The sequence below is a fragment of the Aspergillus vadensis genome, assembly GCF_003184925.1.
Source record: "Aspergillus vadensis CBS 113365 unplaced genomic scaffold BO88scaffold_29, whole genome shotgun sequence".
NCBI lineage: Eukaryota > Fungi > Ascomycota > Eurotiomycetes > Eurotiales > Aspergillaceae > Aspergillus > Aspergillus vadensis.
Window position 1 is genome coordinate 69962 of NW_020292067.1, and position 24271 is coordinate 94232.

General features: G+C 51.0%; 9 protein-coding genes across 9 annotated transcripts; 4 read left to right on the top strand and 5 right to left on the bottom strand.

Annotated features, from left to right (window-relative positions):
* Positions 1-283: 283 nt before the first annotated feature.
* On the bottom strand, positions 284-2200 carry BO88DRAFT_472594 (type I HSP40 co-chaperone YDJ1; the record flags this gene model as incomplete). The annotated part of the gene is made up of 4 exons (XM_025711745.1): positions 284-1068; positions 1129-1947; positions 2026-2095; positions 2165-2200. 4 exons carry the CDS (start codon positions 2198-2200, stop codon positions 752-754), a joined length of 1242 nt encoding a protein of 413 aa, XP_025558390.1. The 3' UTR covers positions 284-751.
* Positions 2201-4160: 1960 nt separating this feature from the next.
* BO88DRAFT_408247 (cytosine deaminase) lies at positions 4161-5088 on the top strand. Its single transcript, XM_025707662.1, has 3 exons — positions 4161-4562; positions 4632-4897; positions 4975-5088. Exons 1-3 carry the CDS (start codon positions 4404-4406, stop codon positions 4994-4996), a joined length of 447 nt encoding a protein of 148 aa, XP_025558391.1. The 5' UTR covers positions 4161-4403; the 3' UTR covers positions 4997-5088.
* On the bottom strand, positions 4782-6429 carry BO88DRAFT_408248 (uroporphyrinogen decarboxylase HEM12). The gene is made up of 5 exons (XM_025707663.1): positions 6336-6429; positions 6239-6280; positions 5218-6141; positions 4976-5166; positions 4782-4898 (listed from the first exon to the last, which is right to left on the bottom strand). The coding sequence occupies exons 1-4, from the start codon at positions 6388-6390 to the stop codon at positions 5096-5098; spliced, it is 1092 nt and encodes a 363-aa protein (XP_025558392.1). The 5' UTR covers positions 6391-6429; the 3' UTR covers positions 4782-4898; positions 4976-5095.
* A 770-nt stretch (positions 6430-7199) lies between these two features.
* BO88DRAFT_350622 (60S ribosomal protein uL10) lies at positions 7200-8259 on the bottom strand (the record flags this gene model as incomplete). Its single annotated transcript, XM_025703507.1, has 3 exons — positions 7200-7894; positions 7960-8029; positions 8086-8259. The coding sequence occupies 3 exons, from the start codon at positions 8257-8259 to the stop codon at positions 7200-7202; spliced, it is 939 nt and encodes a 312-aa protein (XP_025558393.1).
* A 259-nt stretch (positions 8260-8518) lies between these two features.
* On the top strand, positions 8519-10309 carry trm82 (putative tRNA methyltransferase). Its single transcript, XM_025707664.1, has 3 exons — positions 8519-8980; positions 9042-9710; positions 9771-10309. Exons 1-3 carry the CDS (start codon positions 8595-8597, stop codon positions 10159-10161), a joined length of 1446 nt encoding a protein of 481 aa, XP_025558394.1. The 5' UTR covers positions 8519-8594; the 3' UTR covers positions 10162-10309.
* A 3837-nt stretch (positions 10310-14146) lies between these two features.
* BO88DRAFT_156901 (SLC26/SulP family anion transporter) lies at positions 14147-17292 on the top strand. The gene is made up of 4 exons (XM_025701570.1): positions 14147-14809; positions 14878-15023; positions 15084-15627; positions 15696-17292. Exons 1-4 carry the CDS (start codon positions 14509-14511, stop codon positions 17228-17230), a joined length of 2526 nt encoding a protein of 841 aa, XP_025558395.1. The 5' UTR covers positions 14147-14508; the 3' UTR covers positions 17231-17292.
* Positions 17293-17931: 639 nt separating this feature from the next.
* On the top strand, positions 17932-20420 carry mfs56 (putative MFS multidrug transporter; the record flags this gene model as incomplete). Its single annotated transcript, XM_025710315.1, has 6 exons — positions 17932-18262; positions 18319-18658; positions 18774-18807; positions 18855-19251; positions 19304-19411; positions 19464-20420. The coding sequence occupies 6 exons, from the start codon at positions 17932-17934 to the stop codon at positions 20270-20272; spliced, it is 2019 nt and encodes a 672-aa protein (XP_025558396.1). The 3' UTR covers positions 20273-20420.
* Positions 20416-21022, bottom strand: BO88DRAFT_472608 (EMC6 family protein; the record flags this gene model as incomplete). Its single annotated transcript, XM_025711746.1, has 2 exons — positions 20865-21022; positions 20416-20781 (listed from the first exon to the last, which is right to left on the bottom strand). Exons 1-2 carry the CDS (start codon positions 20937-20939, stop codon positions 20416-20418), a joined length of 441 nt encoding a protein of 146 aa, XP_025558397.1. The 5' UTR covers positions 20940-21022.
* A 524-nt stretch (positions 21023-21546) lies between these two features.
* On the bottom strand, positions 21547-23500 carry BO88DRAFT_457828 (uncharacterized protein; the record flags this gene model as incomplete). Its single annotated transcript, XM_025711009.1, has 3 exons — positions 21547-21603; positions 21655-22940; positions 22999-23500. 3 exons carry the CDS (start codon positions 23498-23500, stop codon positions 21547-21549), a joined length of 1845 nt encoding a protein of 614 aa, XP_025558398.1.
* Between the last annotated feature and the right edge of the window lie 771 nt (positions 23501-24271).

Below are 24271 nucleotides of genomic sequence, written 5' to 3' on the forward strand. Positions count from 1 at the left end.
GGGGGGTTTTGGCATTCTGGAATGTGTGGTTTCGTTGTGGAGGGGTGCGGCGGTGGTGGGGTGGGGGTGTTGGCGGGCCGAGATATGTGGGTAAATACTAAGTCATTATGTAGGTTGGATTGTGTTGGGTGTTGAGTATTTGTGTCCGGGGGTGATTTTCCTTGTTCTATCCTTTTTTTGGGTTCTATTCTGGTATATGAAGATGAGTATTGGAGGTGAGGCGAAGGAGGTAGAATGGTGTGTTTATTGTTTAACGTATCGGGTGTGTGTACTTCCAGATGTTGAAGTCATAGCCATAAGATTACTCTATCGCTACATGGACGTTTGAACCCAGAAGCATGATATACCCAAGCCGTGCTGTGTAGTCTATAAACTAAGAAACGCTCAACCCTCCGACATGTTTCCCCGGAGTCAAGGAGAAAAGAAGCTAACTCATGTAACATCGTCTCTCATCCACTCATCAAATCCCAGAGGCTCCCATTCCCAATGACAGAAAAAGGAAAAGAGAATATTATAGTATGGGAAACCACTGCGTGATGATGGTGAGGATGGTGGAAAACGCATCCAACGAAAAAAAAGAAATCTCCATTTCATCTCCCGAATCTTAGTGCAAACGCCATCGCAGAAATAAGTCATCGCACGAACATAACAGAACCGAGCAGTACCGGGGCCGAAACCCCTCACATGGTATCATAAGCGAATTTCATTAAGCCCCAGCACGACATCATCACTCCTCATCTAAACTCCCCGTTTACTGCGATGCGCACTGCACACGCTCAGCGCCAGGAGGAACATCATCGTCATCCTCGTCCATGGAGTTGGCGGCACCGTGGGCGCGAGCCTGAGAGGTCTCGCTGCCATCGATGTCCTCCAGCTCGAAGTCCTCGATCATGGCGTCCTGCGGGGGCTGGGACTGCTCCATACGAGGAGGCAGGACCTGCTCGAGCAACTCAAGGTTCTTGAGCTGATCCTTCTCGGGGAACTTCACATCGAATTGGATGTAGAGGTTACCGAAGTCGTGGTGGCGGTAGGAAGGCATACCCTGGCCCTTGATTACCTTGATAGCACCTGCAGAGAGAACGTAAGTCTGATGCGCCAAAGTCGAGGCTGGAGAGGGGAAGCACATACCAGGAGTGATGACCTCGCCTGGAGCAACGGTCACGGTCAACCACCGGTCATCAAGATGCTCAATGTTGATGGTACCACCGCCAAGAGCAGTGAGCAGGTCGATCTCGGCCTGGTAGAAGAGGTCGTCGTCCTTACGCTGGAAGCGAGGGTGGGGCTTCTGCTCGATCTCGAAAACGACGTCGCCGGGCAGAACACCGGGCATCTGGTCACCCTCACCACGGAACTCAATCTTGTGGCCGTTCTTCACACCACGATCAACGTGGACGTGGAGAACCTTGCGCTCCACGGTGGTCTTCTTGCCGTTACAGCGCTTGCAGCGATCCTTCTCACGGATGATCTCACCCTCGCCATTGCAGTCGGGGCAAACGGTCTGGAATCGCTGGATCATGGGACCCATCTGGCGCATCATGGTCTTCATACCGGAACCATTGCAGCCGGTACACGACTTGACAGCACCCTCCTTACCACCGCGACCATCACAACCGGGGCAGATGACGGACTTCTGGAGGGCCAGCTTCGAGACCTTACCGCGGTAGATATCCTCGAGGTTGACCTTGTGAACGTGATGGATGGTACGAGCCTTCTTGGGGCCCTGGTCACGCATGCCACCACCGAACATGCCGCCGAAACCACCACCGCCGCCGAAGAACTGAGCGAAAAGGTCCTCGGCGCCCATACCACCACCAGCACCGCCATGCTCAAGACCCTCCTCACCGAGCTGATCGTAGAGGCTACGCTTCTGGGGGTCGGAGAGGGTTTCGTAAGCGTGAGACAGTTCCTTGAACTTCTCAGCGGCCTCGGGGTTGTTTGTGTTCTTGTCTATACAGATATCGTGTTAGTAATGACCCCTGACTATACCGTGAAAAGCAGCGCATTCGCAATTCAAGTCGTACTTACCAGGGTGGTACTTCAAAGCACCCTTCTTGTAGGCAGACTTCAGTTGGGCCTCAGAGGCCGTCGGGGCAACCTAACCGCCTCACCGTTAGTTTCTGTGACGTGCAAAACCAGCCAGACTTGGCGAAAACCCAGAACATACCCCCAAGATATCGTAGAACTTAGTTTCCTTGACCATTGTGATCTGTGTCTAGAAGAGAAAAAATTCGGAAGAGGAAAGTTGAGCGACGAGGAGAAGCCGAGGGAAAATAAAGAAGAATCAAGAACTTTTCGGAGGGACGAAACGGAACAATCCGATCCTAGAAAACCTTACACCGGGGTATGGAACAGGCGAAACAAAAGAGGGCACGAATCAAGGAGCGTAGAGAAGTCCTTGAAAAAGAGGGAGGAGTGGAAGAGACGAGGGGAGAGGAGTCTCGAAGGCGTGAGGGGGACAAGTAAGAGGTGGAAGGAAGAAGGGAAGAGTTGGAGAGAGAAGACAGAGAGAGGGTCCGTCCGGGTGATAATCAAAGCCAGGAGAGAGAGCCAGAGAAGAGAGAAAGCGGCGACAGGGCGGCGGCTGAGACACAGTGAGAGGGTATCGTATGTGTAAATTGATTACCAGGACCAGGCACCAATCGACCTTTGATTTGCCGCACGAGCACAGTGAAGTCCCGCCAAGAGTTTCGAGATTTGTGTATCAAATACCGGAGATACGATAGGGCGAAACTCCGGGAAGTATAGAAATGCTGGAGAAGATGAGCGAACTGCGCTTCAACTGGCTGGAACTGGAGTTGAATAAGAAGATGGCGGGGGAGGATATAGAAATCTGAAAGGATCAGATCTTAACACGAAAGGAGAGATTGTCGGATGCTTTTGAACAAATTGTCATGACTACGATGACAACGTCTCAGGCTGAATGGAGTTGTTCTCTTTGCTTCGACAAGCCCCGTCACCCGCAGCCTTCATGGTCCGAGCGCGCCTTCCGACTGCTTCGATGCGATTCTGTGTCCTTCCACCGCTTTCGCAGCCTTTCCATCGCTGACAATCGCCCTGGTAATTACCGGTTCGTGACCGTGGAGAGAGCGTTGGTTGCATCCATTTCCTGGTGTTTGACCAAATGTGTATGTATCACCGGGACTTTCCTTTCTATTTTGTTCGATACTACAGCATGGAGGGGTGGTCCTAAGTAAGCTAGCTGGTCCTTTCCACAAGTCGGTGGTATGCGACAGGGTCTGCCTGGGTATTACAGTCCAATCATACACAGTTCACGAGGATCTTCACACTAAGTACTAAATGCTGTGTATTGTGTAGTATCCCTCCATCCACACTCACTTACTACTTCACACTCCCATCTTACATGTAAAAAATACCTACCCAGTATATTACAATTGGTGAAATCCAAGAAAGAAAAGAAAAAAAAGGAAACTGCAAAATTAAACTTTGACGTAGCCGCCCGGATCTGCCTTGTCTCCAGGTCAGATTCTTTTCTTTTCTTTTGCCTCAGGCACCGGAATTATTGTGGCGGGCGGTGGCTGATTGTCGGCTTATCGATAAGGAGAGGCGATTAGCCCGATGCGGAAGGAGGGGAAGAAAAAGCCTGTCGGGATTTTCCCCACCTGGAGATTAGTATTCCTCGCGATCGCTAATTGCCGGTGGGCTTCGATTCAACTGGTAAATGCCTGGTACATATACTCTACGGTTTCGTCTGCTGTAGAGGCAATCTATTATCCAGAGTACCAGACTACCAAAGAATAAAGTCAATTCTATGGTTCTTGCCATGACCGTGGATCAGAGATTCAGAGATTGATCTCTGCGATAAGAGGAGATACTAGTAGATAGTGACTGGCATGGGGTTTGCGCGCGGGATGACCCCGAGTTTATCAGTCACTGCTAGGTTGTTCTTGTAACTTATTAGATCATGAATGAATGGTCACAAGAAAAAGGGCATTATCATCCAGTTCTATAGATCTAGATAAGATGTCTCATATACAATCAACACATACCACATAAAGTTATAGTTAGTATATACGAGACATGAAATGTCAAGCATCTGGCTTGCGCTTATGCATGTCGATCCCCAAGCACCCTCGAAAGGCACCTTATGCATGACCATAACCCAAGAAAGTCTATTACATGCACACATAATCAATGAATTTATTATCAAGTACGAATGTAATCAACATCCCCTATCTCAATGACAGCCACCTATCTCCCCTCTCATTATCATGGAGCTCCGCACGTCCAGCCCGATGCGGGTCAGTCCGGCAGTTAACCACACAGAGTTTGCTCCGGCTTGATGCTACCCCATCTTTTCTATCTAACTCTCTCTCTCCCATTACCCCTCCAATCGCTCTATATTCCATATTCCAATTACTACTGTACATCAAATACAAACTACCATGGAGACCGACGCCGGATTCATTGCTGCTGTGGAAGAAGCCAAGCAAGGCGCTGCTGAGGGTGGTGTGCCCATTGGAGCTTGTTTGGTCTCCAAGGATGGCAAGATTCTAGGCCGCGGTCACAATATGCGCGTCCAGAAGGGTAGTCCGGTGTTGCATGTTCGTTGAGCCCATTCCCTCTTCAAGTGGTTATTTGGCTCTGACTCATTCTAATTCCTACGATCATAGGCTGAGATGTCCGCGCTCGAGAACTCCGGTCGTTTGCCCGCTTCGGCCTACGAGGGCGCTACAATGTACACCACCCTGTCGCCGTGCGACATGTGCACCGGTGCTTGCATCCTCTACAAGGTTAAGCGCGTTGTTGTGGGTGAGAACAAGAGCTTCATGGGTGGTGAGGACTACCTTAAGAGCCGCGGGAAGGAGGTTGTGGTTTTGGACAACGCAGAGTGTAAGCAGTTGATGGAGAAGTTTATGAAGGAGAAGCCGGAGCTTTGGTAGGTTTCCCATGCATCTCATTGGAATGGTCTAGATTTTTGTTGGAACGTAAGCTGACTGTGAGACATCTTTGCAGGAACGAGGACATTTCCGTCTGAGCTTTTGAATTTCGTGAAGGTGTCAACGATATTGCTGGCTAGGCTCTCATGTACATAATCAAGAATTGGAAGCTATTTCTGGTCGCATTGAGCCCCAAATTACACCGTCAGACGGTGGATCTCCTCGAAGAAGAACTTGAGATCATCCGGGTTGACGAAAGGAGTCACACCTGTGTAACATTAGCATTGTAGCAATTCGCCCAGTTGCTGGAGGTGCCTACCGTGACCCAAGTTGGCGATCCAGCCTTGCTTGCCCTTCTCGAAGCCCCGAGCCATGGTCTCCACAGCCTCCGTGATAGCCTCGCGACCTCCATAGAGAACACCGGGGTCAGCGTTACCCTGGATCGTCACACGACCGTTGGCAATGCGTCTAGCCTCAGCGGGGTCATGCAGCCAGTCCAAACCAACAACGTTGTAGCCCGACTCGCAGAGATCCTCAAGGCCAAACCACGCACCCTTCGCGAAGACCGTCATGGGGACAGGCTCCAGTCCCATCTCCTTCAACTTCTTAGGCAGGTTCGCCGAAATGTGACGCAAGTAGGGAAGAGAAAACGACTTGAAAGCGGCCGGAGACAGCTCACCCGCCCAGGAGTCGAAGACCTGTACCAGCTGAGCACCAGCAGCAACCTGAAGCGCCAGGTATTCAACACAGATCTCAGCGATCTTCTGCAGAAGAGCCTGCGACTCCTTGGGGTACTTGTAGATCCACTTCTTCGACTGGACGAACAGCTTCGTGCCGCCTCCCTCTACCATGTAGCACAGCAGAGTCCACGGGGCACCGCAAAAGCCGATCAACGGCACACGACCCTGCAGCTTGTGGCGGGTGAGGGTAATAGCCTTGTAGACGTAGTCGAGCTCCGACTTGACATCCACCTCCTTCTGCATCACTTTCTCGTACTGTCCGTCATCGGGCGACTGGAGCGGCTCGGGGAAATGGGGGCCCTTCTTGTCGACCATCTCAACCTGCATTCCCATGGCCTGGGGAATGACCAGAATGTCGGAGAAGATAATCGCGGCATCGATGAGTCCGGCGTAGCGGTCGATGGGCTGGAGCGTCAACGTCGATGCAACTTCGGGGTCGCGGCAGCACTCGAAAAAGTCGCGGCCGGCTTTGGCTTCATGGTATTCGGGGAGGTAACGGCCAGCTATATAAGAAGCACAACATGGTCAGTTATCAGAGAGAATTAATCTACTCGAGTGTCGAAAGAGTGCATAACGAGGAGTTTGTAGAGAGAGGCGTACCTTGCCGCATAACCCATATCGGAGGACGCTGGACTTTCTCGCCTGCAATGATATCAGTCCCATCTCTTCGAATATAATTGTTTGAAATCAAAATTACCCCTAGCTGCCCTCAGCAAGAGGTCGTTCTTCAATGGCTCGAATTGATGCTGCATTTTGATGTGGGATGTGGGAGTGATGGAGGGGACCTTGCGGAGGAGGGGCTTGCGACATGCAAGGCCTGCCACCGTTCGCGGCCTCGGGCCGGAACTCGACTGGTCCTCCGTGGCTCAGGTAAGCTTCAAGCTATTCGAAAGCCTGGAACATCTGCTTAAATCTACTTCAATTGAAATATGTTACGCAATCTGAAAATTATGCAGCGATGTGATGTTGTTTCATTGTGATATGCTATAAATATTGAATGTATTCCTCCCACGCGCCCTGACAGCGGCAACCAATACAATGCCCATGAAATCCTTCACAGCCAACAACAGCCTCATGTACTACGCTCTTCTAGCCGCTACTCGTACACAACCACAGAACAAGCCTCTGGGGTAATGAACAGCGCGACGGCCTTACGTCCGGGCTACATTTAATCTGTGAACCTGAGAAAGCTGTTAGCTATCGGACCATTAAAGGTAATGTGTGACAAATGGCAAATTGAATGAGATGGTGTCAGCAAAAAATTAGAGTGTTTGTTGTTGCTGTTTTTGTTCGTCAAAGCAAGTAGCTCTGGGTTAAAAATGTATCATCATATCACCGGGGAGTGGGCATGTATGCGAAGCAAGAAAAACCAAAGGATTGTTCAAAGCTCACCTTTTTCAGTTCATCAGATCAGGGAACGTGACTACGTCCCTATCTAGATGAAAGAAGATCATTGTTTCATGACCATGACAATCATTTTCATTTACCCAATCGTCAAGACCGGCAAGAAAAGTATCTAATACATGGCAGTCGTATCCCGTGAAACATTGACACGAGACGTTTAGTCGAAGAGGCCGAAGCCCATGTCCTCATCGGACTCCTCCTCTTCCTCCTTGGGAGCCTCAGCGGCGGGAGCACCACCGGCAGCAGGGGCAGCGGCAGCGGCAGGAGCAGCAGAGGCGTAAGCGTCAGGGTTGGCAATACGGTCCTTGAGCTCCTCAATCTCGGGCCAGCTGTAGTCGGTCTCAACAGCAACGGCAAGAACCTTCTTGTAGCTGTTGACCAGGGAGTGCATGACAGCGGGGAGAGTGGGGTAGTTAACAGCCAGGGAGATGGTGGTGATGGTGTTAATGGCGCTGGAGAAGGCCTCGAGGAGCTGAGACTCCTCAATGTCCAGGACAGCAGAGCTGAAGCACTGACCCTGGTCGTAGACCTGCTGGATGGTCATACCATAGGTGAAGGGAGAGATGTTGAGCATGTTCAACAGGGTGGCCTCAGAGGGACCGACCTTGTTTCCAGCCTCAACAAGCTTGAGGTCGGTGGTAATTTCAATGGTACCACGAGCAATCTTGGTGGGGACACCGAGAGCCTGGAAGAAAGAGGTCTTACCGGGTTCCATACCGGTGTTACCGGCGGGAATCCAGACATCGCCAGGGGCGATGGCACCGGCACGAGCGGGAGCAGCGACACGGTTGGCCAGGATCTTCTCCTTGGTGGACTTGAGGTCACCGTTGGTGAAGATGAAACCAACGTTACCTGTGCAAGACAGCGAAAGTTAGCCAATTGATATCATTATATACTCTGGAAGCAATTTCACTTACCCTTAACGAAGGGGAGCAGACGCTCGTACTCGGGGTTGTCGTTGACGAAGCCCTTGATGGCACGGCGAACCTAAAAAATTCATCAGCATACAAAACAAGCACCGGTGATTTCAGAGGATCACATACCATGGTGTTCTTACCCATCAGGACGACACCCTCGCCACGGAGACTCAGACGAATCTCGTGCATCTGCTGAGAGCTGACATTGTCGACACCGACAATGAAGACCGTCTTGTACTCATCGAGAAGGGCCTTGAGCTTCTCGAAGTAAGCGGCCTTGGTAGCAGACTTGCCCCCCATGTCTCCTTAATTCGCTGAAGATAGGATGTTTAAGGGCAAGTGAAATGTTTCGACTTTCGTGGTTGTCCGATCTGAATCGTGACGATGAAGTTCAGAAAGTACGGAAGGTCGCGTCGATTTTGGGAAATTCTTAGTTGTGGCCTCGCTTGTTTTCCAGTCACGTGGGCCCCGCTTTCTCTCCGCCCCTGTTAGGAAGGCGGTCGGGCGCGCGGAGATGCGGCCATGATGCGGCGGGACATCGACTTTTTACGGCGATCTACTGCGACAGCGGAGAAGAAGCCTTGCTTCGTGCTTTTACTTTTCGTTGATTTACACTTTCAGTCATTTCTTTCAAGATGTCTGCGCACTTTCAGCATCCCTTGCAATGCCTCCGCTTGGTGCAGAGATCGTCTACGAATCTTTTGATTGGGTCAGCGGGCTCCAAGCTTTATTCCTACTCCGCAGAGACTGGCCAGCGACTGGCGGTTTGGCCAGTAGATGTCGCCTCGAGTGAAACCAACCCTGTTGACGCAGAGTCCACTCCCGAGCAAGGACCCCCAGAGAAGAAGCGGAAAGTCACATCGTCAGAATCCCAATCAATTGAGAAGCCCGCCTGGTCAAACATCCCCATAGTGACTGGCACTGCGAACGGCGAGCACATAGTTGCGCTTACCGCCGAAGATAAGTGCGTCCGTGTCTTCCAGCTTCAGGAAGATGGTTCTTTTGTTCAGCTGAGCGAGAGGTGAGTAGATATCTTCTCCATCAATTCTGGCTCAGTATCTGGAAACTCATACTTTATACAGAGCTATGCCCAAGCGACCCTCCGCCATTACCCTCACTGATGACGACAACACTATCCTGTGTGGTGACAAATTTGGAGACGTCTACTCATTGCCACTGATCCCAGGCGACAAGATTCCTGTCGTTACGAAAGCCCTCAGAAGCGCAAAACTTAGCCATCCGGCGGCAACAAACCTGACCGTGCATACGAAGGGCAACCTACGAGCTTTGGAACAACAATTGCGTCTAGCCAGCGAAGGAAAGAGGGATGAGAAGTCCTCTGGCCCGACTTTCGAACACAAAGTCTTGCTTGGCCATGTGTCGCTGCTCACGGATATGGTTTTCGTCTCGCTTCCGGTGGATGAGAACAAGAAGCGCAGCTACATCCTGACCGCCGACCGAGATGAACATATCCGTGTCTCCCGTGGTCCCCCTCAGGCCCACGTCATTGAAAATTACTGCTTGGGCCATACTTCGTTCATCAGCAAGCTTTGTGTGCCTCAGTGGGCACCCCAGTATCTCGTTTCCGGTGGAGGCGACAACTACCTGCTCGTTTGGAACTGGGCTGAAGGCCGTATTCTCCAGAAGGTTTCCCTGGTAAACGAGACATCAGAAGCTACAGAGGTTGCAGTGCAGGGTATCTGGGCGACGACCCTTGGAGACCTGCGTATCATCCTTGTCGCACTTCACGGGTGAGTTTTCTTTACAGCTCCAATCTTATCACTACCGAGTACATATTCTAACTGGAGTAGCTCCTCCCGTCTGCAATGCTTCACGCTGGAATCCGACGGCACCCTGAAAACACAAGCCTCCATTCAACTCTCCGGCAACGTCCTCGACCTCACCCCCGTCGAGAAAGACAACACTATCCTTGTCTCCGTCGATCCCATCCGCCAGTCTGACTCCACTCAAGAATGGAGAGCCAGCCCCGCCTCCCCCTCCACCCTGGTTGAAGCATTCCACGTCAAGACCGACAGCGATAGCTTGGAATGGGAGCCGACCGCGGCGTCTGTAACCGACAAGATCAACTCCACCGGCACGGATCAAGTCCCAGCCACCACGGAGGAGAAGCAACGGAAGGAACTGAACGACTCGCTATATGGATTGGGACATCTTCGGAAGAGGAAGGGTGAAGATGAGTGAAAAGGGGACATAGAATAAGAAAAGTTTGATCTTTTGCGAATAGATAATAGTATACTCGTCGCGAGGAATGTATATACCTGTCAACCGTCAACGAGTCATTGAAATGCTTTTGCTAGCGGTCTATGCAATTTACTTTCTATCATTTCAATCCTACTAAGTATACAAATGAGCAGTGTTTCGTAGAGATATGAGGTACCAGCTCTACAATAGCACCACAGATAAAATAGATATAGTAGGTATCATGTGTTCTATATCATGAACACTCTAGCATCATTCCTAATGCTTCAATGTTCACCTTTGTCATGGCGTCATTGAGCACTGCATCATTCATTATACTCAATTTAATGATTGATTCTTCGTGCATAAGAGCATTCTTCTCAATGCTTGATCCCGTGAGATTCACTTCAAAGTATATCTAAATAAGCGAGCTCTTCATCTCCCCTCCTACGCCGTTTGACTAGTGAAATGAGATAGATGTGCTGAGGTACTCTACGAGGAGGCCAGAGTCAGGAATTCATAACCGGGCTGCATCATACGGCAGATGATGTTGCTAAAGCCTCTCACAACATGGTAATTTGCACTGTAACCCTCCAGCAGCATCCTTCAGGTGCAGGAATGGAGTTGTGAAAAGCATACGCTGTGCACTCCCTTCCATCTGTCTTTGCTTATTGTTGAGTTAAAGATGAGAGAATTCGACCCAGGTGATGATCTATACGTAGATGACGTCGGTTAGTATCGTATATTAGCGGATTGCTGGTTAGGTGACTTGTAGGATGCCAGATTAGCTCGAGCGTAATGTTATACTTCATTGGAGGGGCACACCCAAGCTCGGTCATGTGCTCTGCAAGGACACGGACAACAAAGCACTTGCAGGTCGCTTGTATCTCGTGACCTTTTCTGCAGTGAGACACCAAACTCTCAGAGAGATATGTTAAAACTGATTCAGATGAATGCAGTATATTGTCACACGGACAGTTCAAGCACGTTAAGCTATTGAACCCATGGTAGTGGGGTTATGGCAAGCTGGTTGAGGTAAGGTTGACTGACGGCTGTCACATAAGACATTTATTGAACTTTAGATGGATGACTTTGATGGATAGATATCAAGGTTTGCAGATCATTGTTGTTGGCAGTTAGTCTGGGTCTGTGCCAGAACCGTATGTCTCGCTTAGCTCCTTCTATGGGTGTTCTTAAGAGGCGACAGGATAGATTTGATGTACGATGAGCGCATTCCTGCTAGATAGAGGAGGCTCTAATGTTCGCATGTGCTGTATAGTTCTTGTCAGCAGACCGGACTTTTTGTTGATCAAGTTCGGCCACGAGAACGTTGAATATGTTAGTGTTTTGGTAGGTACTAGGATTTGCGGCGGGGTTTTGTCTGACATGTCCTCGCGCTGATAGGTCTGCGAGGGAAAGGAAGCATCGGAATACGATCAGGTTAGGAATGTGATGGGTTGGGGACTCATTGCTCGATGGATGATTGTCCATACCACGGGGATGTCGCAGCTGCAGGGGTGTAGTAAACTAGTAGAGATGGACGGAAGAAGGTGTGGTATCTCCGCGCAGCCAAGCGAACAAGGCAACTATTGCGGAAGAGGAACCCGCTGTTAGTCAGAGGAATGAGAGATTAATCTACAAAAGTGGCTCATTCATTTTGGACACGGTCGGGCCGAAGGACGTGCTGCTCACCGAATCGTTCGATGTCTATACTCTGACGGTAGGCATACATCAAACCACATCGAATTAATCTTCCAATGATGTCCCTGGACAGCCGCATCACGCAGTGATAAGATCGATGGCGCAATTCTGGGGAACCTCCTTAGCTCGCAGCTATTTTTTAGGTACATATGCACCAGCTAAGCCGGGCAATCCTTCTGAGACACTCCCTGGTCAGCACGACCTGTCTGATTGGATGGAAGATGGTGGCTGCTCCGAGGAGACATCCTGGTCGCATAAATTTTATAGATGCAGCGTTGGGTTGGATACTACTAAGTAGGGGTTGAGCCAATGCAGTTGGTAATGGAATGGAGAAAATCAACAAGGTTTAGAAGTGGTGGTGCTTACGGCCTGAAGCCGCCGTCAACATGACCTGTTAGAGAACAGAATATCTCTTTCCATTTGGGGTTGGGTGAGCCGTGCTAGATGGACTCTGCGATTGTAGATCAGCAAGTAGCAGGGAAGCTGTCTTGTCGGGCTTCCACGTTTATCTGATGGGAAAGAAGTTTGTTTTGCAGCAGTTCCATGACTACTGACGGTGCCAAGCCACATCGGCAAAGTCTCGTTGGAAAAGCTGAGAAGGCAATCTTGGTCATCAAGTCTGTTGCATCCACAGTTACAGAGGAAATAAACGGTGGTACGTAGTCAAGACTGTCCCGTCCGCTTGTACTACTGCCGCTTGCTTAGCAGTATGTTCGTGACACCCAGATACATTGTTGCCATGCACATGTGGAAATCGATTTTAATTTATACAAAATTACAATAAGAACACAGCAGAATGTTCAATGACCCTGGAATAAATTTATCCAGATCTGCAGAGTAGCTCCCCAGGGAGAAACCGATTCTGGCAGTCCAGGCCGATACGAGATGTGTACTCGTCATCCGGGCATCGGAGATAGAGTACTTACTAAGTAGATAAAGTGGGAAAGAAAGGGAGATTACCTTATTGGCGGCAAGTCAGTCCAGGAGGCAAACAGTAGGGAAAACGGGGGGGGGAGGTACCAGGGACCTCGTAGTTACGGAGAACTTCCATCTTCTCAACAAAGGGGGGGAGGGGGAGGGAAAGGAAGAGTACAGAACGGCCCAGCCGATACTTGGACGAAACCGCGCCGCCCACACGTGGACCGGCCATCTTTCACCATCAGTCGGAGCGATGGCGTGTTCTCGCACTATTCCTATTGGCCGCCGCCTGCCCGCCGCGGATGTTGCTCTCCAGTAGCCAGGGACCATCCTCATTGGTCCATACCCTGGTCTTGACCCAATTCCGGTGGGCGGTGTGCCTTGGCAATATGGCGGATGGAGTCCACTCAACTTACTTTCCCTTTTGGCTCCTCCCCCTCTGCGAACGTCGGACAAATGCTGGATCCATCACGAAGAGGAACATTTCCTCTTGCAATCGTCATGGTGGGTTACGACTACCGAGAATGAACTCCATCTGTTCGGCTCTTTCGAGTAGTGAACCATATAATCATCAGGGTATTGAATCCCGTTCAGTGGTTGGCCGGAGGTTAATCCTGTCCTGGATGCTCGACTGCACACTTGATACACTACTCACTCCTTCCCATGCAAATCGCAAACCATGGGCCCAGCCGGTAGGCGGGCACCTGCTCCACGGCTCATCGTCATCTTTCGCTTCCAGACCCCGGCCAAACCCACCTAAACGGCGCTCTTACGCCAGCTTTCTCTGACGAGCTTGGCCCTCCCTGCAGGCTAGGGAATTTTTTTCTTAGCTGCGTGTTGACGACGGGCTTGTGAATATTCCAGACGGCGTGCTTTTTGCCCTTGACGATCCCTGGTGGATCAGCTGCCCCATCACTGCGCGTTTCTTGCTGATGCTCCCTTCCCGGTTAATAATAGTCGTATCATGGTCGTCGTTGTCAATGCCATTTTGGCGCAGAATACTCATTGATCGGCTTGCATCAACTCCCGTTGCGACGTCCGCTCTCCCCACGGAGACCCGTGTCACCTTACTTCTTCTGACAAGACTAATCACTTTAAAACTCTCTGGACTGACCTCCCTCGAACTACTTTCACTACTTGTTCATTATTATCCTTCTTCTCATTTTTGCTTCTGTGGCTATTTGTGTTGTTGAAACACTTGCGTGGGACGGATCTGCTGGTCTCATCTTCCGCTCGACCACATTTTTCCCCGTGCGCCACATCTACATTATTTCCTAGCGGAACTCAAAAAAGCCGCGTGTGCTTTTCTTGGACTTTTGTTCTCTCATCTACTTTTTATCATATTTATCTGACAGATCTTTGAGTTCAACTTGCTCGTGTAGCCTGGATCCTGACGTTGAAAAGAGGGTCGAGTGGGCATTTTGATATTTCGCGTTCATAGCTCCCGATCACGACATCGGCGCTTGGCTTCGGATATTCATTTTAAAACCACACTATCCTCCCGCCTCCACTTTTATATCGTTTGCCATCAACCTTGCCATGGGGCTTGCCTAAATACACCCCTGGAAGATATATTACCTTGGAGGACTGCAATTCTCTTTTCAATCACTCGAGAATTGTTGTTGAGCAGCTCCGGTCGTCAACGCCAAATTTCCACTTTCCAAGTGGCTCGGGGCACCATCTTGCCCTAGAAACAGTCCTTTCCTACCATTTGAGGCCTCCCAGACAACCATGTCGCAAGACCTCATGACCAAGACCGGCCACGGCCTGGCCAAAGTTCTGGGTATCAAATTGCCTTATCGGGATCCCCTTGGAGCTCACTCCGACCCCGTCACTCGCGGCGAATCGACCTTTTCATACGGCACCGTTGAGACATACTCTTATCTCGAACCGGAACCTACCACTGCCGAATGGCTTAAAGAGATCTGTCCAACCTGGCATGATGTCCTCATGTATTTTTACAACTTGTTCCCCTTCCTTTCTTGGATCACAAAGTATAACCTGCAATGGTTTTTCGGTGATCTTGTCGCCGGTAAGTCGCCACATCGGGTCCTGATGCTGTATATATGTGTGGCCAATGTATCTTACTTGACTCATCAGGTGTAACTGTCGGTGCTGTTGTTGTCCCTCAAGGAATGGCCTACGCCAAACTCGCCGAACTACCAGTGCAGTATGGTCTCTACTCATCGTTCATGGGTGTACTGGTTTATTGGTTCTTCGCCACATCCAAGGATATCACTATCGGGGTAGGTGCCATCTCCCAATATTTGCCGCTATCGAGCCATGCCTTTTAACTTCTCGTCTAGCCTGTTGCTGTAATGTCCACGCTGGTCGGAACGATTGTGCTCCAGGCTGAGCAAGAGATTCCGGATGTTCCAGGACATATCGTGGCGTCTTGCCTGGCTATCATCTGCGGTGCCATCGTCTGTGCCCTCGGTCTCCTTCGGCTCGGCTTCATCGTTGACTTCATTCCCCTTCCTGCAATTTCGGCATTCATGACGGGATCCGCTCTCAATATCGCTGCCGGTCAAGTCAAGAAGCTCCTTGGAGAATCGGCCGACTTCTCCACCAGAGGCTCAACCTATATGATCATTATCAACTCGTTGAAGTATCTTCCTACTGCGGGTATTGATGCTGCCCTTGGTGTCACAGCCTTGGCCATGCTGTACATTATCCGTTCCGTTTGCAACTATGGTGCTCGCAAGTATCCTCGCCAGGCTAAAGTGTGGTTCTTCGCGTCGACTTTGCGCACTGTCTTTGTCATCCTCTTCTACACCATGATCAGTGCGGCAGTCAACCTTCACCGCAGGGATAACCCGATGTTTGATCTTCTGGGCAGTGTACCAAGAGGTGCGTTTGTTATTTGATAAATCTAGCTTTTGAGGGTAGTCAACTAACTTAACATGTGTGCCCTTCAGGTTTCCAAGATGCGGCTGTCCCTGTTGTCAACGCCAGGATCATCAAGGTCTTTGCCAGTCAGCTTCCTGCCTGCGTTATCGTCCTCCTTATCGAGCATATCGCAATCTCCAAGTCCTTTGGCCGTGTCAACAACTATACCATTGAGCCGTCCCAAGAATTGGTCGGAATTGGTGTGACCAACCTTCTCGGCCCTTTTCTGGGCGCGTACCCTGCCACCGGATCCTTTTCCCGGACTGCCATCAAGTCGAAGGCAGGTGTTCGGACTCCCTTGGCCGGCTGTATCACCGCCATTGTTGTGTTGCTCGCCATCTACGCCCTGACCGCCGTCTTCTTTTATATTCCCCAAGCCGCCCTTTCCGGTGTTATCATCCACGCTGTCGGCGATTTGATTACGCCCCCCAACACTGTGTACCAATTTTGGCGCGTCTCACCCCTTGATGCAATTATCTTCTTCATCGGTGTCATCGTAACTGTCTTCACCTCGATCGAGGATGGCATCTACTGCACTATCTGCGTGTCCGTGGCTGTCCTGCTTTTCCGCGTTGCCAAGGCCCGCGGTCAGTTCCTGGGCCGCGTTACCATTCACTCCGTTGTTGGCGATCATCTGATCCAAGGAGATGGCAAGTATGGACCGGGTGGTTTCCCTGATGCCCCCGACAATGAGGGCGAATCCCGTCGGTCTATCTTCCTTCCTCTTAACCATACCGATGGCTCGAACCCCGAGGTTGAGGTGGAACAACCATACCCCGGTATCTTCATTTACCGTTTCTCTGAGGGCTTTAACTACCCCAACGCAAACCACTACACCGACTATCTGGTTCAGGCAATCTTCCGGCAGACGCGTCGCACCAACCCATTCTCTTACTCTCGTCCCGGTGATCGGCCTTGGAACGACCCCGGCTCTCGCAAGGGCAAGGAAGACAGCCGCTCGCAACGGCCCATCCTCCGCTCCATCATCCTCGATTTCTCGTCGGTTAATAATGTTGATGTGACTTCCATCCAAAATCTGATCGATGTTCGCAACCAGCTCGATCTCTATGCCTCTCCTCGCACTGTGCAGTGGCACTTCGCTCATATTAACAACCGCTGGACGAAACGAGCACTGGCAGCCGCAGGTTTCGGTTACCCGACTCCTGCCTCTGATGACGGGTTCCACCGGTGGAAGCCGATTTTCAGTGTGGCTGAGATCGAAGGACGGGCATCTGCTGCGGCTCATGCGGAGATGGTTAACAATGAGCATGCCCATCAGAACGCCGTCAAGCGTGACCTTGAGGAGGGACTCAAACATGAAACCCACATGACCGAGCGCGAGGCGTCCGGAATTGATATTGAAGCGTCGTCCGACAACAGCAGCACGCCAGACGACAAGCTGGCACGCGATCTCAAGGACAGTAAGGCATACCGCAATCGACGCAAGGCGGCGGTGGTGCAGGGCATCAACCGGCCATTCTTCCACATTGACCTGACGAGTGCGCTCGAGAGTGCCTTGGCCAACTCGCCTCCGGAAGAGCCTATTGAGGAGCCAAGCGCATAAGTCGATCCGCGATCGGTATAGAAGATGAACGATCCTCCCTGGCTGGAGCTTCGAGATGATTATATTTCATGGTTTTTCTTACCTGGGGTTTTGCTTTGGAGCGAGTCGGATTTACGATTTTATTTACTGTCGATTGAAGCTATACCCCTGATGTCTCGCTATGTGTATATAGATAGACTCGTTCAAGACGTACATATATTGTTTAATGCGTTCATGCCATCCGAACCACGTCCTATAGAATAGATTCCTAGAAGATTTTTGTTGAGCTTAAGATTCATAGTAGTCAGAATATAACGTTGGAGGCTGAGTTGGCTGACTCCTCGCAGTCCTTACCGCATTCGGTAGGGCTTGCGCATATTACCACTCCGGCCAATCAGACGGGCACGCATTACTTGCTCGAAACGGCCCTACATTTGGCTGCAGTGATGGCATGCTCTTGACATGGATCATGTTGACATCCTTTGTGCCTCGCACTGATGGCTCGAAGGAGATATATTGTCTAGACTACACAGCCTCAGTTGCATTTGACTCGGCACACGAGGCCAAGTTGGATTCTTCTTATATAACTACACAATGGCATCCTGTAGTACCTTGATTCTATCAGCAGCCCGTGCAGCCTTTTCTATAACAGGCATATCTCACCATCATCATACTATATACTGTTGCTTTGACTTCCAGACTGACGGACTACCGCTACCGATATGATTAAAGCTTACAAGTACATATCGCAGAAGACGAAAGACTCCAAGTCCCCAACATCAAAGCCGCCTTGTGCACATCGCTCGCAATGGTACCAACTAGAATCGACCAACCGCGAAGACTCTGAGTCTTTGGGAAGGCCTAGGTCTGGCTCCACAAAAGAATTGAGTCCTGCTACAGACACCGAGAAATGCAGCCTGTGCAAGGAGCAAAAGCATAATGCGCGAGTGTACCGCGTCAAGCTCATTGCTGGCCTCACGCTGCCGTTTACTCTCTCCACACTGGACTTGACCATTGTTGCTACTGCGACGTCGACTATCGCATCTCACTTTAGTGAGTCGGACTCTAGTGTTTAACTGTTTCTTGCTGACCATGTACGTTGTTTCTAGACCAGTTTGACGAGCTGAACTGGATCATTACCGCCTTTAGTCTCACATCAACCACCTTCATTCCCATATTCGGTCAGCTTGCTGATGTTTTCGGGCGTCATATTATACTACAGACGGCATTGTTTCTCATGCTTATTGGAAGTGTCTTGTGTGCAGCTGCGCAGACATGGGGCATGCTGCTGCTGGGTAGGGCTTTGCAGGGTATAGGCTCTGCAGGTCTGAACAATATCATCATGATTGTTCTGGCCGACAAGGTGTCCTTGAAGGAGAATGCAAGGAACAAGTCTCTATTCACCATATTTGGAGGAGTGGGATATGCCGTGGGCCCGGTTATCGGAGGGTAAGTGTTCGTCTAAGGCTGATATGAACACTACTAATGACTGCATTATAGGTATCTTACTGATGTGAGTAGCTTGGTTGTATGCCGATGTATACTTTTTCTGACAAAAATAGAGCAATTGGCGATATTGCTTCGTTGTGCCTATTCCTGTAAGTCTGGCACTATCTTCCTCTATGCAAAGCCTCACAATTATCAGATCGCTGTCCTCAGCCACATCATGATTTTCGTGCTGTTGCGGAACGACCTTGTCGAAGGTACCATGTTCAAAAAGGGCTCAAGATGGTCCTCGATACTCCCAGCACTTGCTACCATAGATCTCGGAGGATCGGTCCTTTTCATATTCGGTGTTGGCCTTATCATCCTGGCCACTACATGGGGTGGCGCCACTTATTCCTGGTCGTCTCCTCAGGTGCTGGCGCCATTGATCATCGGTGCAATCTGCTTCATTGCATTCTTCGTGTACGAGTACCTCCTTGAGCCAGGTAAATTGTTCGCACGCATCTTCCCGAAACACGTGGCGATGGTTCCATACAGCCTATTCGAACGAAGGGACACAATCTGGCTTGCTATAGTGAACTTTTCCACTGGCGTAGGTAAGTGACACATCCATCCATGATACACTCTCACGGCCGCTGACTGCCTTAGCTTCCTATTCCATCTTTTACTTTGTCAGTATCTACTACATCTTGGTAGCTGGCTACTCTGCCTCGAAGGCAGGCCTAGATCTCTTATACTACATTCCCGGACTAGGAGGTAAGACACTTGCCAACGGAGACCTGCAAGTCACTGGCTAACATGCGTATAGCTGGTGTTTACCTAGCAATCTACTTCTGCAACGGTTTTCCTCGCCAAACCTTCTTCCCCCTCCTCCTGGGAGCCGTGCTCAGCACCGTCGGTCTCTCCGTAGTGGCCTATGCCATCAGTGCACAAAAGACCAGCCTGCTAAGCGGAATGGTAGTTATCACCGGCGCAGGAGTCGGACTGCGCCTGATGCCCTCATCGCTCCACACGGTGGGCATTTGGCCAGAGCGGATAGCACCAGCCATGTCCTTGATGCAGGTTTCACTTCCCTTTGGGGGCACGCTCGGCTTGACCATCATGACCAGTGTATTCAACAACAAGTTCGGCCGCTCCTCTGCCATAACGGGCCTAGAGGGCACTGGCAGCTCGCTGAACGTCCACGATACCAACTCATTAGCATTCCTCAACAATCTGCCCGCAGCCGTGCAAGACAGCGTCCACATGGCTGCTAAGGATGCCATTATGTGGGCGTTCATCTCGATCATCCCCATAATAGGATTGAGTCTCGTAACGACCACAATCATGGGCAACGTCTGGGTGAACGTCCGAGCAAAGGAAGACGGAGAGCATGCCGGAGGCACCAATACCGAAGATGGACGAAGCGAGGTCATCCACATTCCATATCTATGGGCCCTAGCCAAGGTAACATCGCCTCTTCCTTCCTTCCATACCAGAGACGATGCTAATGAATCAAACCCCACAGGGCACCATCACCACCCACAAGCGCATCAGCAAGCCCATCTCATCACCACCACCACCACTCCCCCTACACGACAACACCGCATAGACACACTAGATAGCATAGACCCATAGAATTATACATACATACAAACATACACACATCAATAATAGATACACCTGACACCCACCCTACTCCCCATTACCACGTACGTCTTCTTCCCCCATCCCATTTTCTTTTACTTCCCCTCATACCCATACCTCCTCCAAAGTAAGAATCACCTCAAAACCCCCCCAACACCCGCCCACCCAAGCACAAACCCACTAAGCGCCTCACCCAACACCCCACCCCCAAACCAAACATTCCTCCAAGCCGCACGTCTCATCATGCCCCCACCCTTAGTACCCTTACGACCAACAACGACGCCCCTCTCATCCATACCCTCGATTTCCCCATTCGCTCCAGCAAAATACATCCCCGCACCGAGTCCCCCCGAGCGATAGAGTAACAGGGCGTGGAATAGCGCGGACACGAAGACCGTTCCTAGGAGGTAGAAGAGGAATCCGGTGGCGGATTGGAGGGAGAGGATTCCGGCTGTGAGACCCAGGAGGAAGGAGGTGAGGGAGTGGAGGGAGGATAATGTCTATATAGATTATATTTGGTTAGATTGGTATGTTATGGTTTAAGTGGGAGGGTTGGTGGTTTTGGGGATGCGGGATGCGTTACCCTGTTGTTGTGTTGGAGGGATTCGGGGACGAGAGGGTTGATCAGGAGCGAGAGTTCTTGTTTTGTAGGTGGCATCTTGAATCTTCTATTATGTTGCTTTTGGTTTGGAGTGTTGTGGGTGGAAGTGTGGTTGATGTTGAGTCCGGTAAGTAGGTAGATAGATAGATAGCTAGGTAGCTGTGATATGATGTTGGAGTTGGGGATATTGCCGGATGGTTCCGCCTTCGGGGGTTCTAGTACTTTTCTCTCTAATGTTAGTTACTACGGAGTTTGGAGATTGTGGTAGACTACGAAGTAACTAGAAAAGTGTCTACTGTAATCTGCTGTATTTGCAACAATTATATTTACCAAAGCCATGATGATTATACCATTAACATCCTAGCCATCATAACACGACATGCTGAGACACAGCCCCACGCACGTCTACATGAACATGTGAATACATCCATACAAACAATAAGTCAATAAGTCAGTCAAGTCGGTCACTCATCCAACTGCCCCAATGGCGTTCGAATCCCATTACTAGACAACTTCCTCCCAAGATTCATTTCCGATGAGATCGCTCATAGGTTCATTTCGGATCCTGCCACTTATGCCCAAAGCCAATCTAGTCAATTAATGCAATAGAGAGAATGTAAGCAGAAACGTTAAGTCAAGACGATGAATGAATGGCTGCACTTCGTCACGCGATGTTGTCGAGCTTGCCCTCGGCTTTGGCTTCTCTGACTTGTTCGAAAACCTACAGAAATTAGCATAACCCTAACCATCTAGGAAATCTTCTATGACTCACCTTGAGCATCTTGTTTCTGGCACCCAGAGCATTGACGCCGCGGTCTTCCAGCGCCTTGTCGTTCAGTTCGACAAGCTCCGTCCACTTCAAGTCCTTCAGGTTTTCCGTGTACTTGTGCAGCCGCAGCGATCTCAGCCAGCTGGGAATATCCTTCAACAGGTTGGGGTCCGTGGGGTCCTCCGGCGGCTTCGAGCTACCGCGACGACCACGCGGGGACCGGCCGCGAGCCACTTCCGAGTGGTCCGAGAGGTAGCCCTCCGGACCTCCCAGGCCAAACTGCCCGATGCCGAGTGCACCCAGGCCGTTACCCATGAGCGGGTTGTTCGGGTCATATGCCGCCAAGAAGCCGTTGTTCTGCGGCGAAGTGAAGCCCATCGGACCAAGTCCGCCAGCACCCTGCATGGCGATTCCAGGCGACGTCGGGCGGGAGCGACGACCCGCCATCGCGGCCTGCTGCTGTGCCTGCAAAGCCGCCAGCTGCTGAGTGTTCAACAGCTGTCCGGCAACCAGATGATTGTGGCCCGGGAGGCCCGGGCTGGCCAGGCCACCGTGAGACATGCCGTGGCCGGCGTTGGCCGAGTTCTTACCCTGGCCATCGTTGGAGCGAGCCCGACGGTACTTGCGAGCATCATCAAGTGCAATGCGGTTGTTGACGGTCGACAGTGCGGCCAGCTTCATCGCAGTCGCGTTGGCCACCATATCGGCCTGCGAGTTCTGCTGGGGCTGCTGCGATTGCTGGCCAAAGGTCGCCGTCATGGGGGTGTTGGTCATGGAGGCCCAGCTGGCATTTCCAACATTGTACGGCGAGAGCAAGGGAGCATCAATCTCGGGGGCAGGAATCGTGGCGGTTTGGGTAGGGAGCGGAGAGCGCAGGCTCGAAGGAGTCTGGCTGAATTGGCCCATGGGCTGATGGCCGGACGAGGACTTAGGACGAGCGATAGGGGGTTGCGGCTCAGATCCGCGCTGGGCCCAGGGCGAAACCGGAGGCTGGCCCAAGGTGTCGTTGCTGTTGTCCGGAGCGGAAATGGTGGGTGCCACAAAGGAAGTCCGATCGAAGACAGCGCTGTTGCGGTTCGAGGGCGGAGCATTGCCCGTTTGCTGGGTGAACTCAGCCTTCTTCTTCGCGATTGCCGCCGCGGCATCAGGGAACATGGCATTTATGGTGGACGAGTCGAGTCCGGAGTTGCGCTTGGCACCCGGGGACGGCGGGGGGCGACCGAGAGAGCTCCGGGAGCTGTCCACGTTCAACTTGGACATGGCATCGTTCAGGCGATTAGACATGGCATCTGTCGAAAAAATACTGTTAATACCTGCCACGCATGCCTGGTTCGGTATGCAACTTACCCTTCTCACCAAAGTTGGCTGGAGACAACAATCCCGACATGGGATGGCTCTTGGCCATCTGCTGCAAAACCTGGATGAAGAAACGAATCTGCACCTGAGTGGTCTGCTGCAGCAGAGCGTAAAGGGCAGCAGTCCTCTCCGCCTCGCTGAGGACCCGGAACCACTGCTCGATGGCGCTAAGCTCATCCTTGAAGTCCTGGTCCAGCGTGGCAGCGGCCATTTCTTCCAATGTAGTCTCGTACTGATCAATATCCGCAAGCCACTGCTGAGCCGCGCGGTCCAACGGGTCCTCCGCGTTGTTCGACGCCTGAGACTGTTGATTGAAGTACACTTCCGAGGAAGGACGGATACTGCGGGATGACAGAGGAGACGGGAAGCCCGACATATCGGCCGATGCACGAAGCTGGTGCGATCCTAGATTCCGCGACGACGATGGAGGACGAAGACTGGACTTGGAGGCTTCAGGCGTGCTGTTGCGGTTGCCGATGATATGGCTGGCCATAAGTAGGGATTGAATGAGGGTAGGATTCTGGAACAAGGAGGGTCAAAGGAAAGTCTCGGAATAGGACTTTCTTTTCTGAGTGTCTTTCCCCTTCAAATCGGTCTCCCTTTACGCGAGGCCCGGATGAAAACTAAATACAGAAAGAGAAGAATTACTGCAAAACACCTGCAGCACCTGCTGAGTTTGCGTGTCGTGAGGGTTGGTCGGAACAGGAGGTCTTTCTTATTTTGGTCGCAGGCTGGGAGATAGCGAATCACCCAGGAGACAAAGGATCAAAAGCGAGAAATCTCTCTAAGGACGGAGACACTTTTTTTTCGGTTGGAAGAGGTGAGAAACCCAACTGTGTTGGTTCTGGACAATGACGTTTGGGGCACAGACCAGTCCAGTGGCTGCACTGCCCGATTCGGATTCTAGGATAAGGAATCAAGCGAATCGCAAGAGCATCAAAGGAGGTGTTTCGATCAATCGATTGTGGAGAGAACGAGAAAAGACAGATGGCCGGAAGAAAATCCTCGGTGGATGGCGAGTGAAAAACGCGGCGACTTCCCGGGTGGAATTAGTGTAGGGGAAGTGTGGGTTGCGCTTTTTTTTGACTTTTCTTTTTCTTTTTTTTCTTCTTTTTTAACGAAAGGATGTCAGGGTTATCTGCAATAGTGTGTCAAACACAGCAAGCAAGATACCTAGAACATCAAATAAAAAGGAAAGTAAAAAGAAGAAAAAAAAGGGGGGAAGCGAAGAAGCAGAAACCTGATGGGCGAGGGAGGTGAGGGA